The sequence below is a fragment of the Rhinopithecus roxellana genome, chromosome 4, assembly GCF_007565055.1.
Source record: "Rhinopithecus roxellana isolate Shanxi Qingling chromosome 4, ASM756505v1, whole genome shotgun sequence".
In the NCBI taxonomy this organism is placed as follows: Eukaryota; Metazoa; Chordata; class Mammalia; order Primates; family Cercopithecidae; genus Rhinopithecus; species Rhinopithecus roxellana.
The window spans coordinates 117072839-117085678 of NC_044552.1; the positions used below are offsets into that span (position 1 = coordinate 117072839).

General features: G+C 36.4%; 1 protein-coding gene across 1 annotated transcript in view; it reads right to left on the minus strand.

Annotated features, from left to right (window-relative positions):
- Positions 1–2499: 2499 nt before the first annotated feature.
- The window catches only part of FHL5 (four and a half LIM domains 5), a 51608-nt gene continuing 41267 nt past the window's right edge, over positions 2500–12840 (minus strand). The window contains exons 5-6 of the mRNA XM_010376429.2: positions 8270–8456; positions 2500–3459 (exon numbers count right to left, since the gene is read on the minus strand). Coding sequence (XP_010374731.1) covers positions 3296–3459; positions 8270–8456 — 351 coding nt within the window. The 3' untranslated portion in view covers positions 2500–3295. The remainder of the gene's footprint in view (positions 3460–8269; positions 8457–12840) is intronic.

Genomic DNA, 12840 nt, shown 5'->3' on the forward strand with positions numbered 1-12840 from the left:
GCAGTGATTTTTTTTTAACCATTTGTGATTAATGTTATGCATTTTTCATAATGGTAGGCCAACATTTTACTCCAATGAACAATCTAGCGTTCCTTTTTTTTTAAGTTATAGCAACGATGTAAGCTTTGAAGCTTGGATTGTAACATAACCACATTTTACTTAACCAGTGGAGCTAGTTTGTGCCAATTTAACACTTTTATAAAATGGCAAGTTAAAATTGAACCCTTTGGCATCCTAGTCATTATTATTGAAGCAGAAAAACATTTTTGCTTCTTTTGTCATCTTTAATCCCCAACATGACAAAATAAAATATTTTGACTTGTTGACTTTGCCAACAAATATAACTCTTGGCCTTCAATGCCTTTTTCCTCTTTCTTTTCTCTTTTGTAGCCATTAACCAAACTTATTACTGCAGTAAGAAAGTTAGTCCTTGGAACCTTGCTTTCTTTGGTTCTATTCCACAAAGAATCAATAGCATAATTTCCCTCAAACACTGCAATAATTATTTTCTTCCTTTACTTAAGAACAGTTGGTAACTTTCTATGGCCTGTTATATACACTTTTTATCCTAAGAGTTAATATCCCCCTTCCTCTGACTCTTTCTCTTTTAGCAGTCTTATTTTCTCCTGCTCTTCGGCACAGTCTCTGCTACTTCCAAGCCATCTGGTTGTTACTGGCATGTGGGATTTGCTTTTAACTTCTTTCCTGCGTATGCAGATGTCAACTTTGAATTACTGGGAGCCCACTGTTTCCTGAGGCAGTCCATTTCATCTTTGGATAAGTCCATTAAGAGAGTTTTTCTCTTTGTTACATAAACCGTACAAATCAACTATATAATTTTTACGTTTATCTTTGTGTGTATTACACAAAGACCTAATGAGGTCTTTTTTCTTAGTAGTTGTGGAAAATATCCAGGGGCAGCAAGGTAGGGTCATGATCAGTTAAAGTCTGGTATAAAGATAAACCTGCTGCTGGACTTCCAACTAATGTTGTGTCCTATGTCTACAGTGGTGTTTTGTTTAACCTGCAGGCAAGGATCTCTGCATCACACACTTCTGCGTTTCCATACCCTGATCCATCCTCCTATCACTCCAGAACCACAACAGTGTAAGCTCTAACTTTTGGCATAGTATAGTACATGTTTAATGGATGTTTGACGTGTAGGATACCTTCTATATGCAGAACTATTCATATGTGAAAGTACACATATTTATACTTATGAAAGGATAATAAAATCTTTAGGAAATGATTCTGTGAATTTTAACTGTAAGGCTAGAATACAAGTCTGATCATGTGCATACTCACCCCCCTCCCACACACAGTAAAATGCCTAAACATTTCCAATTGTTTAAGAAAACATTACATGTTGTATATTTATCTATAATTGGTTAACAGAGAAGATGTTACATGTTATATATCTATCTAAACCTAACTGGCTTAGTTTTCACTATGTGTAATGTACTATTATTTTCTATATCACAGATTTAGTTTTACCTGTGAAATTTCATATAACGCAGAAAAAATACTGCTAGTTTTGCCTGTATTTTGCAATGTGAATATGAAAACATATCTTGGCATTGTTAACCCCAAAATACATTTATAGTTTTCAAATAGTCTATCTAGCAGAACATTTATTAGTATCTCTAAATTATTAACATCCCTGAATGTTCTTGCATTTTAAACTCTTTCAAAAATTGTTTCCATGACAATTTTAATTGAATCTCCTGTGATGCTATTTTGGTAATTGTAATCAGCAGTATCTTATCATTAGATTTTAATCAAAACCTTTAATGCTGTAATCTATAATCTGAGAGAAGACACTTATATATCTATGCGGGCTTCTTCTCCTGACCTTCCTGTACTCCATCCAGGAGATGCTATAACCAATGTGATAACTGATCATGGAGAGCAGAGGTTGCTCTCCATTTGTCCCAAGTAATGTGGAAAATACCCAGGGGCAGCAAGGTAGGGTCACGATCAGTTAAAGTCTGGTATAAAGATAAACCTGCTGCTGGACTTCCAACTAAGGCTATTTACTTCCTGTGTGATCAATAAACACTGACTGACTTGTAGGATGGTTGCTTAGGGTTAGGAGTGCACCTCCTGGTTATGCAGCAGATTGAAGCTGGGGGCATGATTGACTTGGGGTAAGGTGGGTGGCACAGGTGTGTGGGAAGAGTGGGGAGTACATTATTGTGCTGCTTTGCAGGTTCGGAATTATCAGCAGTGAATTATTCTTTTTCAGTTTTTATTATTACTAGATTTCTTTAAAGCCCACTTTTATGTCTGCCCATTAATCATCTATGTAATTTTAGAAGGCAAAATGCATGAGGCACAGAGCTAATTATGCATTCTATTATGTCTTTAGATATCTGGATGAAAGTCATGTTCCAACACTCAATCCCTTCCCTAAAACTCATTTCCACAAGTGATGATTTAATGATCTATTTATTTTAAAGGTTTGCCTTTGGGGACAAAGATTATCCTGGTTAACTCCACTTGAAAGAATGACTGTTATTTCATGGAATCTGTAAGCATTTAGAAAAATCACTGTGGACTTTGAAACCACATTTAATACAAAATGTGTTGAAACCCATGCTTTGGCTATCCCTAGGTAGAAATGATCCCCTTTATACCTATGCAGATTATGAGAGCCATAAAGTCTTCAATTCTCATATTCCATTGAGTAAACACGGAGCTAGCAAGCTGTGGAAACTGTGTATGAGGACAAATTGTAGCTTTGTTTTTTAATTCTAAAGTCAGTATGTGTGAACAAAAAAAGAATGATTTTTAAATGATAACAATTCTTAAATGTGATCATTGCTGATGAATTTACTCTGATCACTTTTGTTCTTTTACCATTCATAGCTAATTTATCACATTACATATAACCAGGAATGCAAACACTAGTCTCATGCATACCTCTCAGTTTGTGCTCTTAATTTTTCTTTTACTCTTCAGGTATGAAAAACCTCATTCTTTAGTAATTACATCCACAGCTTCTAGGTATATGTCATATATTTGATTATGAAGAGATATTTTCCTATGTTTCTAACAGCAGAGTGCAGTATTTTGCAAGGAGAGTTGTCTTTGTGATTTAGCATATATTCATTTCTGTTCTACTGTGCTTTTTGTGCCCTTAGAATACAGTTCGATCAAACTGTGTGCAAAAACTTTTCCATTCTAAACTACATTAATATTTTCTAAAACTTAAGTCAAAAATAAGACTGCAACTGAATTCTGGCTTTAGTGACAACAAAGGCAAAGTGGATTTTAGGTGGGAAAGGACTGTCTCCTAGATGTCACTGTCCATCCCGGAGCCACATTTTTGGCAGAAGATTTCCTTGTTCTGGGTCAGGAAGCCTTTACCCACCAAGGAGATAGAGCACTTCCCGCAGTTAAAGCATTCGCTATGCCACTGGCTGTCTTGAAAGCAGATAAACTTGGCACCTGTGAGACCTGTAAAGGAATTGGAGAAAAAGATTAATCTATCCTTTCAAGGAACAGATTGAGCATTCTATCATATACTCCTCTCGGAAATGGAGATAGAGCTGTGAGCAAGACAAAGTAGAGGCAAGTAACCCAAAAAAGAATGCTGCTTCCTGGCCCTGTGTCCATCTGGACCTATCCGCTGTAGGAAAGTTCCACCTATGCCACCCAACCAGATTCACAGCCAAATTCTGCCATAACCTACAGAAGAAGGCAGAATGCTGATATGCAAGTCACGTATTTTTGGAAACAGATAAGGATTGTCTAAGCCAGATAAGAAAATACAGTGTAGCGTAGTGGAAAGAAGGTATAGGTTGTAAAGTCAGAGATATCTAAGTATGAATACGTTTCCTCTTTTTCTCTCTATGACTTTAAGTTTTCTTAGCTGCAGAATTAAGACAAAATGAAATAAATGTGCACTTCCTAGGCTGATGTCCGATATTGTAACGACTTTTAGTTTTCTTCTTTCCCCTCATTTTTCTGTGCTTAGTTGTACTTAGAATACATCCTGGGGTCATATGGTTTGGGACACTATTTCTAGAAAGCCCAAAATAGAGAATTTTGTCTAATCATTCAGCTATCCTAACATGGTGGCCTTATTACCTCGCTCAGAGACAACTTCAGCTTTTGTTGAATCTGACTAATGAAGCCACGTTATCCAGTGATTGGTTTCTAAGGACTTTGTCAGCCTCCTCCACTTTAACCTGGGCCTCCCTTGAGCCACACTGTTTCTTTTAAAAGTAGTAGAAGTTGAATCTTCAGTGAGGGTCTGATCTCTCTCTCCCTAATGTGATTCTAGGGTATAGTTCAAGAAACTGATTTTGAGAAGTTCCATAAAAGGAGAAAATGTTTAGGGTTTGGGAAGAGGTTGAGATGCCCTAGGCTTGGGTCTTTATTTATTTTGTGTTTTCTCCCAGTAATCTTGGTGCTATTATTTGCTTATCATCCGTGGAGTGAGGCTAAAAGAGTTATATAATTCATATGTAATTTCCAAATACTCCATTTGGAATGGTGAAGTGAAAGGGTGAATAGCATTCTATTTCAGATACATTCTTCTTAAATAGGATAATGAACTTTTGTTTCCATTGTAACAAACTTATTTGATGTCTTCATATATAATTTAGTAGTTCATAGAGAAATTTGCATCAAATTCCTCTACTTTCCTTGATTAAATTTATAGCTCGCTTATCTAGGATGCTATCAACATTACTTCCTAATAAATATAAATTAATTATGTACTACTTAATTCCCTTAATGTTATTCAAAACGTTAATAAGCTGACTGCAAGAGTAATGTTCTGTATATACATAAATTATGCTTTTCATAAAACTATTACATGTCTAGCATTTTGATGCTCATGAGTTTTTCTTAATTTTATTAGTAAGCCTTGTACAAGTGACAAATATAAAAGCAATTCTTCCAGATTTTATGAAGAAGAAAAACTAGAAGCATCTGACAACTTTAAGAGAGGGCTGAACCAATATGTGAGACGTTTGCAAACTGTTCCAAAAAGGGTATGTTTACTCCCTTAAGCCATGAGGGTTATTTGCAGTAAGAAAGTCATCCCTGAAGTAGGTCTCTGGCACCTATTTTATCTGGTTTCATAGGTTTCTGACAAGTCAGTAGAATAAGAGCTGGCATTTGTTGAGTGCTTGAATGTGTGCCAATCACTATTCTAAGTCTTTATGTGTGTTACCTTATACAGCCCTCACCTTACCTTCATGGGGGTAGATATTAGCGTCAGTCCCACTTTGCAGACAAAAACTGAAAAATGAGAAGTTTAACCACTTGCCCCAGGTCACCCAGCTAGTAAGCAGCAGATCTACTATTTAAGCACAGGCCAGTTGTCTCTGCTTTTAACCTCATGAAACTAATTTTGAGGTTATCTTTGGTAAAGAACATGGTCAGGAACATTAGCATCGCTCTCTGAAGAAACCACAACATTTGAAATTCCTTTTCCTTGAAATAAACAGAGATGGAAGAAAGCAAACCTGCTCAACTGCTTGTTTTATAAATAAGGCAAATGAAGGCCCCCCACCCCGGAAGTGAGTTAGTCACCCATGGTGACACAGCAGTGGGGCAGGAGGACCAAGTCTTTTGCTTCTCAGTCCAGAGCACTTTTCACTGCATCAAGCTGCTTCATTTATCCCTGATAGTTTAAGAGGTTAATCCTATCTTAAAGGAGGAGAAAATATGGTAGCTATACCTGGAGTTTGTTCAAATGAAGCAGTTCAATGTGTTGGGTTTTAAAATTTTTACTTGGTGATTTATAGGTAGATTTCTCAGAGCTTTTTTAAAAAATTAATGGATTAATTAATCTTAATTGACAAGTACAAATTGTACATATATAATGTGTTGTTTTGTATATGTATACATTGTGGAATGGCTAAATCAAGGCAATTAACATATCTATTACCTTATCATATACTTTTTTTGTGTGTGGTGAGAACATTTAAAATCTATTCTCTTAGCAATTTTCAAGTATATAATACATAGTTGTTAACTATAGTCTCTATGTTGTACAATAGATCTCTTGAAATTATTTCCCCTGTTTAACTGAAATTTTGTATCCTTTGACCAAGAATACCTAGCTTCTTAAAGTGACATAATAATCAGATGAATGCCAATTTTCTGAAGACAAGTGACAGTATCAGAATTCCCAATGGTACATCAGTTCAAATAGCTCAATTTTAAAGAAGCAGTACTACAGGGTCTATAGATATTTAACAATTAGATCAAGAAATATTAAAGTGAGTTGTAAGTTTTTGCAGGCATTTCAGTCTCTGGTGTCTCAATCAAAAAGTTTAAAAAAGAGAATTAAAATAGTTATTAGACATTTCCTTTGGACTGATGAGTCTAAATTAAATATATAATATTGCATTTAGATTACTTTTGGGTCAGATTATTTGCTCTTGATCATCCTCATATTTTTGTGCAGAACAATGTTGTTTTTCCATCTCAACTTTAAAAGCCTGGGCCCAGTGATTGATCTGGAACAATCTATGAGAAAAATCACTTAGGCACATGAATCTGTGATATATCAGAATTGAAACTCAAGTTCAGGGCTTGTGTAGGCTTTTTGCAGATCAGTATTAGCCATCTGGATCTCCAGAGAATTTTGAAACCTATTTTGAGTTGTTAATTTCCTTATTTTCTCATTGAAGTTCTCCTTTATTTTCTGTCCCGATTCAAGAAAAGTATTGTTATAAAATAAATGGACTGTGATTGCAGATTTTACTAGGGAGATTCTGGAGCTCCAGGTACTGTTGGATATCTGAAAGTCCCATTTTCTAACTAAAATCAGTGGAGATAGTGGCTTGTTCTCTTGGCTATAGGAATTGCCAAATTTGTAGAAGGCAAGAGAGCAGGGTGGTTAAAAGCATGGACCCTGGAGCTCAGTGGTGTGAGACTGCTAAGGCAAGTTCTTGCAAGGGCCAGGGAGGTGATCTAGCTGAGTGATGCAGACAGGGTGCGAGGAACAGAGAGGGCATGCCCCATGCAGTTGAACAGCCACTAGTTCCATATGATGGTGACCCTGCTGGTTAATGTGGAGACAGTCTGCTCACCCAGTGGCAGGTTCTTCCTCTACTTTTAGCTGCAGAGATGGATTTTACATTTCCAAACATGTTCAGGCCAAACATCACCTGCCTGCTAGCCAGATGTAGCCTGTGGGCCAGTGTGAGATCCTGACACACATGGTGCTCCGTCTAGAGAAATAAGACCATGCTGTTTCTTCTGGTGACACCCTCCCTTCCCTTGCAAGTCAGTGAAAGCCTGCCAAGGTGGGGCTTGCTGTGAAACTTTTTCTTTCGATTGGAAAGTGCATGAATACTCAACTTTTATTTTGTTACGTATTTGAAGATGAAGAAGGAGGAAAGGGATAAAATAATCTTTAATTCTATGGTATATAAACTGAATTAAAAATTGAAATACGATCTCAGAATACTAGGAATAGAAAGTAGATATATAGTTCTGACACATTATTAGGTGACTATAAATTGCCAGAAAGAATACCTGCTGGATGTCTCAAGTGTCATGCTAGTTTCAATTCCTTTATTAGAGGATTAGCATTTTAAAGGTGTCTCTGAGGAAAAAAATGTATTTCTTTTTACCTTGAAAACCTCTTTAACATGGATCGATTTATCATTATGTTATTTTCAAACCATGTCACTTTTTTTCAGTAAAATGCTATCTTGTTTTCTTTTATCTGCTCATAAATGCACTTCATAATTGCAAGTGAATAGAGAAAAGAGAGTAATACATTTGTTAGAAGCATCTTAAAATGAAGTTTAATTAATTACTGACCTATGTTACCTTAATTATTACAGCTTCAGATGTTCTATACCATAGTGGAATTTAATTAAAACCTTCCTAACTAAAGGATGCTCGGTCCTATTTTGGAGTTAAGCAGGATTCTGATTTATGAGTACTGTTTCCTCCCACTCAAATCTTAATGAGGCTGCAAGCAGACCTCCTTGTGAAGGTCTGCGCTAAACTCTCAGCTCATCCTGTTCTCCTTCCTTGAATTATTTTACTTAGAGTCAGTACCATTAGGTTTAGTATGTAGTTACCTTCACTGAGTATAGGCACCCAAATTATACTTTCCTTGAAGAATCCATGTAATATTTATACTCATATATATGCACCCACTTGTTTATCTCAAAAGGAAACATAAACAAAAGCTTCCCATCCTTTAATCGCATTTCCTAAATTAACTAGACAGCGTTTCATATAGTCATAACTGTCTCATGGCAAGATCATATTGAACTGAAGAACTCACCACTAATGGGTTTGGAACAGGCTACACACTTGTTGGCATAAAGATGGTTGTAGCAGTCCACGCAGAACGGATAATCGTCTCTGGACATAAACTGTTCTTCACAGAGATCTTTCCTACAGCCACTACACAGAAAACACTCTTTATGCCATAGCTGGTCACAGAATGTTATCCCACCTGAAGTTATCACCTGCCAAAGACCACAGAAAAGGCAATGACCATGGGAGCCATTACAATTCAGATCATTTCATGATTCTCTTGAGATCCTAGTATCTCTGGGGATTAAAGAAAGCAAAAAGAAAAGAAAAAAAGATCATTTCATGTCTTCTATGTCCACAACTGGTGCTTTCGGCTACTTTATTTTCATCTTATGTTAGGATGTTCTTTTCCTCAAAAGGTCATTAAAAAATTAATAATATGAGAAACCAAAGGTTATAGGAATTAATTAGAAGTAGAAAGAAATAAAAAATATTGTATATTTTTCTCCTACAATGAAATAGAACAGAGGCAGGGCCATACTGGACTCAGGAAGATGGGGGAGAAAACCACACACATTCTTTATTCACTTCCTCATACTTCTCTGAATTTTCTTAATTTTGGTGTTTAAAGATCTGCTGTTAGAGCTATTTTCTATATTATGTTCTTATAACTACCTGTCTAACTTTAGGGATGCTTAAAAGAATTCTTTTTCCTGAACTTTTTACACCAGGTACAAGAATATCCAACAGCAGTAACTCTGAAGGGAATTGGTAAGCACCATTATTTGTTAATAACGACTACCATTTCTTAAGTGTTTTTTCAGTCCTTAGCATCGTGCTAAGGATGACCTCTTCTGAATATTCTCAACACTTCTACATAGTAGAGACTATTATCTTTCCCTCTTTTCCGATGAGCAACTACTGAGGGTTACAATCATTAAGTTACTTGCCATGGCCACAGTGAGCTAGGATTCAAACCTGCATGGTCTGACTCCACAGCCTGTGTGCATCACCATTAATACCATACTGAGTCAAGGTTACCTTGCGCAGATAAGCAGTTGAAATCCTTGCTGAATGAATGAATAAATACCAAAGAAAAAAATAGTTGGAAAGCGATTCCAATATTGTATCTAGCAATGGGGCGTTGTGGGAATCAGAACTCAATGGAGTGAGCCCTGGTTGTACATTGAACCTTAAGGTGTTATGTGAAGTGTTTTGCCAGAGATGTAATTAGTTCTGCATAAGATAATATTTTTTTCCTAAATGAATTTAATCCATGAATTCTACTTTTTAAAAGGCTGAGAAATCTTTATTTAGAATCAGATGGATAAATATTGGGCAATTTTTCTCATGTAGCCATATTACCTTTTGAATTTACAGCTAATGAGCTCTTAGAGTTGCTGTAGATACTGGAATGTGTTTTTGTAAATTTTTATAATGACTGAAGCAATGGGATATCTGAGGTGGTTCCCATAACCTTTGTATCAAATTAACTAGATAGTAAAACATACAGCCTATTTTAAGCCACCTCCTTGTTTACAAACTCGAAAATGTAATTTGTCTGTGACATAGACTTGTGAAAAAATTATTCTAAAGATATTTTTAATCACATAACAAATATCTTAGAAATTAAAGATATTTGATATGAAAGATATTTTCCTAGAGGAAAAAAAGCATACTATTCTGAATAAGTAAATGGGAAGCATAATGGTGTGATGGAAGTAAAGCAATTTAAAATACCCCCTACTGCCTTCCAATGCCCTACAGCAGACACAGCAGAATTCATGATTCCTTTGATTTGTTTGGTCCAATGATTAGCAGACAATGCTTAAAAGATCTGAAACTTGAAAAATGTATTCACAGCAAAATAAAACTTGATATATACACCAAAGACTGTTTAATTAGAGAGAAGAAACTCTGGAACATTAGAAATAGTTTGCTTGTGATTACATTCCTTTTGAAGAGGTAGGAAGGTTAAGATGAAGTCTAATATCTAAGTTTGGTTTTCACCACTGATTGATCCCAGGATTTAGAACAAGTTTCTCCTCTGAAAAAGTGGGGGCAATAATGATTTTGCACTCAGTAGGTGACAGATGAAGAATTGAAGAAGACGTTTAACTCCTTTTGAATCTTAAGGAGTTCGAATTTGAAGGGCTTGTAGTTTAAAATCATTTGCTTTCTGGCGGAAAATAAATCTTAGTGTAACAAAATAAAATCTATGGATTTTAGAGCTTAAAAGTTCTAAGAGCCTGATTGTCAGGTCGTTTTTCCTTTTTTTAAAGAAAATATTTGGTCTTTGGTTTGGGTTGAAAAAAATTGTTTAGATTGGATCATCTTGATCAAAAACATATCTAGCATTTTAGAAAAGGACTTGTGGTTTTAAAAACTAAATAAAAAATAATCTGGCATGTCATAGTCTGTCTACTACCCAATATAAATATTTTGTAAATGTTTGGTGACTTCAAATCATATCCTAAATATAGTTACAGGCTCCAATAACCTGGGAAACATCAGCACTTGGCCCAGACAGTGCTCAGCATGGATGTACTAAAGAAGCTTCACTCTTGAATTGTTATAGCATTGAAAGAGACTTTATATTGTGTCCAATAAATGATTTTAAGATAATTCTCACAAATCTCATTACTGTTTTAGTCTAAGTCTTTAAGAAATGAAGTCTAAAATTGGCTAACTCAGTTGTCTCTCAAAACAGTGAGATGAATCTGTTCATTTTATTTCCAGCATGATTTTAATTTCTTTAATTTTTAAGTTTTGTATATTTTTTAGAGATAGGATCTCATTGTCACCCAGGCTGGAGTACAGTGGCTCAATCATAGCTCACAGCAGCCTTGAATTTCTGGACTCAAGTGATCCTCCTGCCTCAGCCTCCCAAGTAGCTGGGACTACAGGCACATGTCACCATACTTGGCTAATTTTTAAACTTTTTTTTTTTTTTTTTTTTTTTTTTTTTTTTTTTAATAGAGACAGGGTCTCACTATGTTGCCCAGGCTGGTCTTGAATTCCTGACCTCAGGCAATCTTCCCACCTTGGCTTTCCAAAGTGTTGGGATTACAGATGTGAGCCACCATGCCCAACCTCCGCATGTTTTTTTTTGTTTTTGTTTTTGTTTTGTTTTGTTTTTGAGAGGGAGTCTCGCTCTGTCGCCCAGGCTGGAGTGCAGTGGCCGGATCTCAGCTCACTGCAAGCTCCGCCTCCCGGGTTCACGCCATTCTCCTGCCTCAGCCTCCCAAGTGGCTGGGATTACAGGTGCCCGCCACCTCGCCCGGCTAGTTTTTTTGTATTTTTTAGTAGAGACGGGGTTTCACCGTGTTCACCAGGATGGTCTCAATCTCCTGACCTCGTGATCCGCCCGTCTCGGCCTCCCAAAGTGCTGGGATTACAGGTTTGAGCCACCGCGCCCGGCCTCCAGCATGTTTTTAAATGCTGTCATTGGTAATTCTTTGGAATTCATATGTCATATGGTCATATGGCTTGATTGCTGCTTGTAAAGTCATTTTCTAAGCTAGTGTTTTGGTAGAGTAATGAAGGTCTCAGTCATAAGATTATTTTATGTCATGTTGTGATCAATTGTAATTCTCAGCCATCAACATTGTATAATTTAATAATTATAACTTACTATAGTATATTGCTGCCTCTTTAAATGAAGTACTGGTATTGGTTATGCATGTTAAACAATCACTGCATGTGTGTGTGTATGTGCATGTGTGTTCACATATGTGTGTGTAGAAAGTGGTAGTGTGACTTCCAGCTGTCCAGATATACAAACGGGCTTAAGAGTTCTCCCAAAGTGGCCCATAGATAAAAAGTACTTTGAAACCACTATACTAATCCAATGTATTTTCATGATTCAGCTTTCTTGTGACAATTTATGGTGTCATTTTAAACTTATGATGCCTCAGAGATCAAGGATTTCTTTGAGAACATCCCATATATATTATATGGAATGCAGACAGACTTCATCAAAGTGTTAGAGCTACTTTTTCACATAAAAGCTTAGAGGATAAAAAAAGAACTGGATGAAGTTTACTTCAAAAAAATCACTTTTTTTATCTTAGAAAATGTTTTTTGAGTGGGAAGCCAAGTCAGGAAGCTGTACATGATCCTGGAACTGGAGTGAAGGAACTTGCTGCCCTTAGTCTTCTTTCTGTCTTTTGTCTGCTGAACGTCCCCCATGATCTTGGCACTCTCTTGAGCTGATTGCTCTACTCTTAGGAAATACAAAAGCTTCAAGTCAAGAAGACATTTGCATTGCTGAGAAAGAATGTGAAGAGTTAAACGTCCTGTTTAAGTTGGTTCCCTTAGTCACTTTGTGAGGCAAATCCGTATTTCTCTGAAAGAGTTAATACTGAATGGATCAAAAATTATTTTTTAAGAAACATCTGTATTCAAAGAGAGACCTGTGCTTTCTCTCAGAATACGTGAGAACTTGTATAAAGCAGTGAATGGGCCAGGTGTGGTGGCTCACGCATGTAATCCCAGCACTTTGAAAGGCCGAGGCAGGTGGATCACCTGAGGTCAGGAGTTTGAGACCAGCCTGACCAACATGGTGAAACCCTGTGTCCACTAAAAATACAAAAA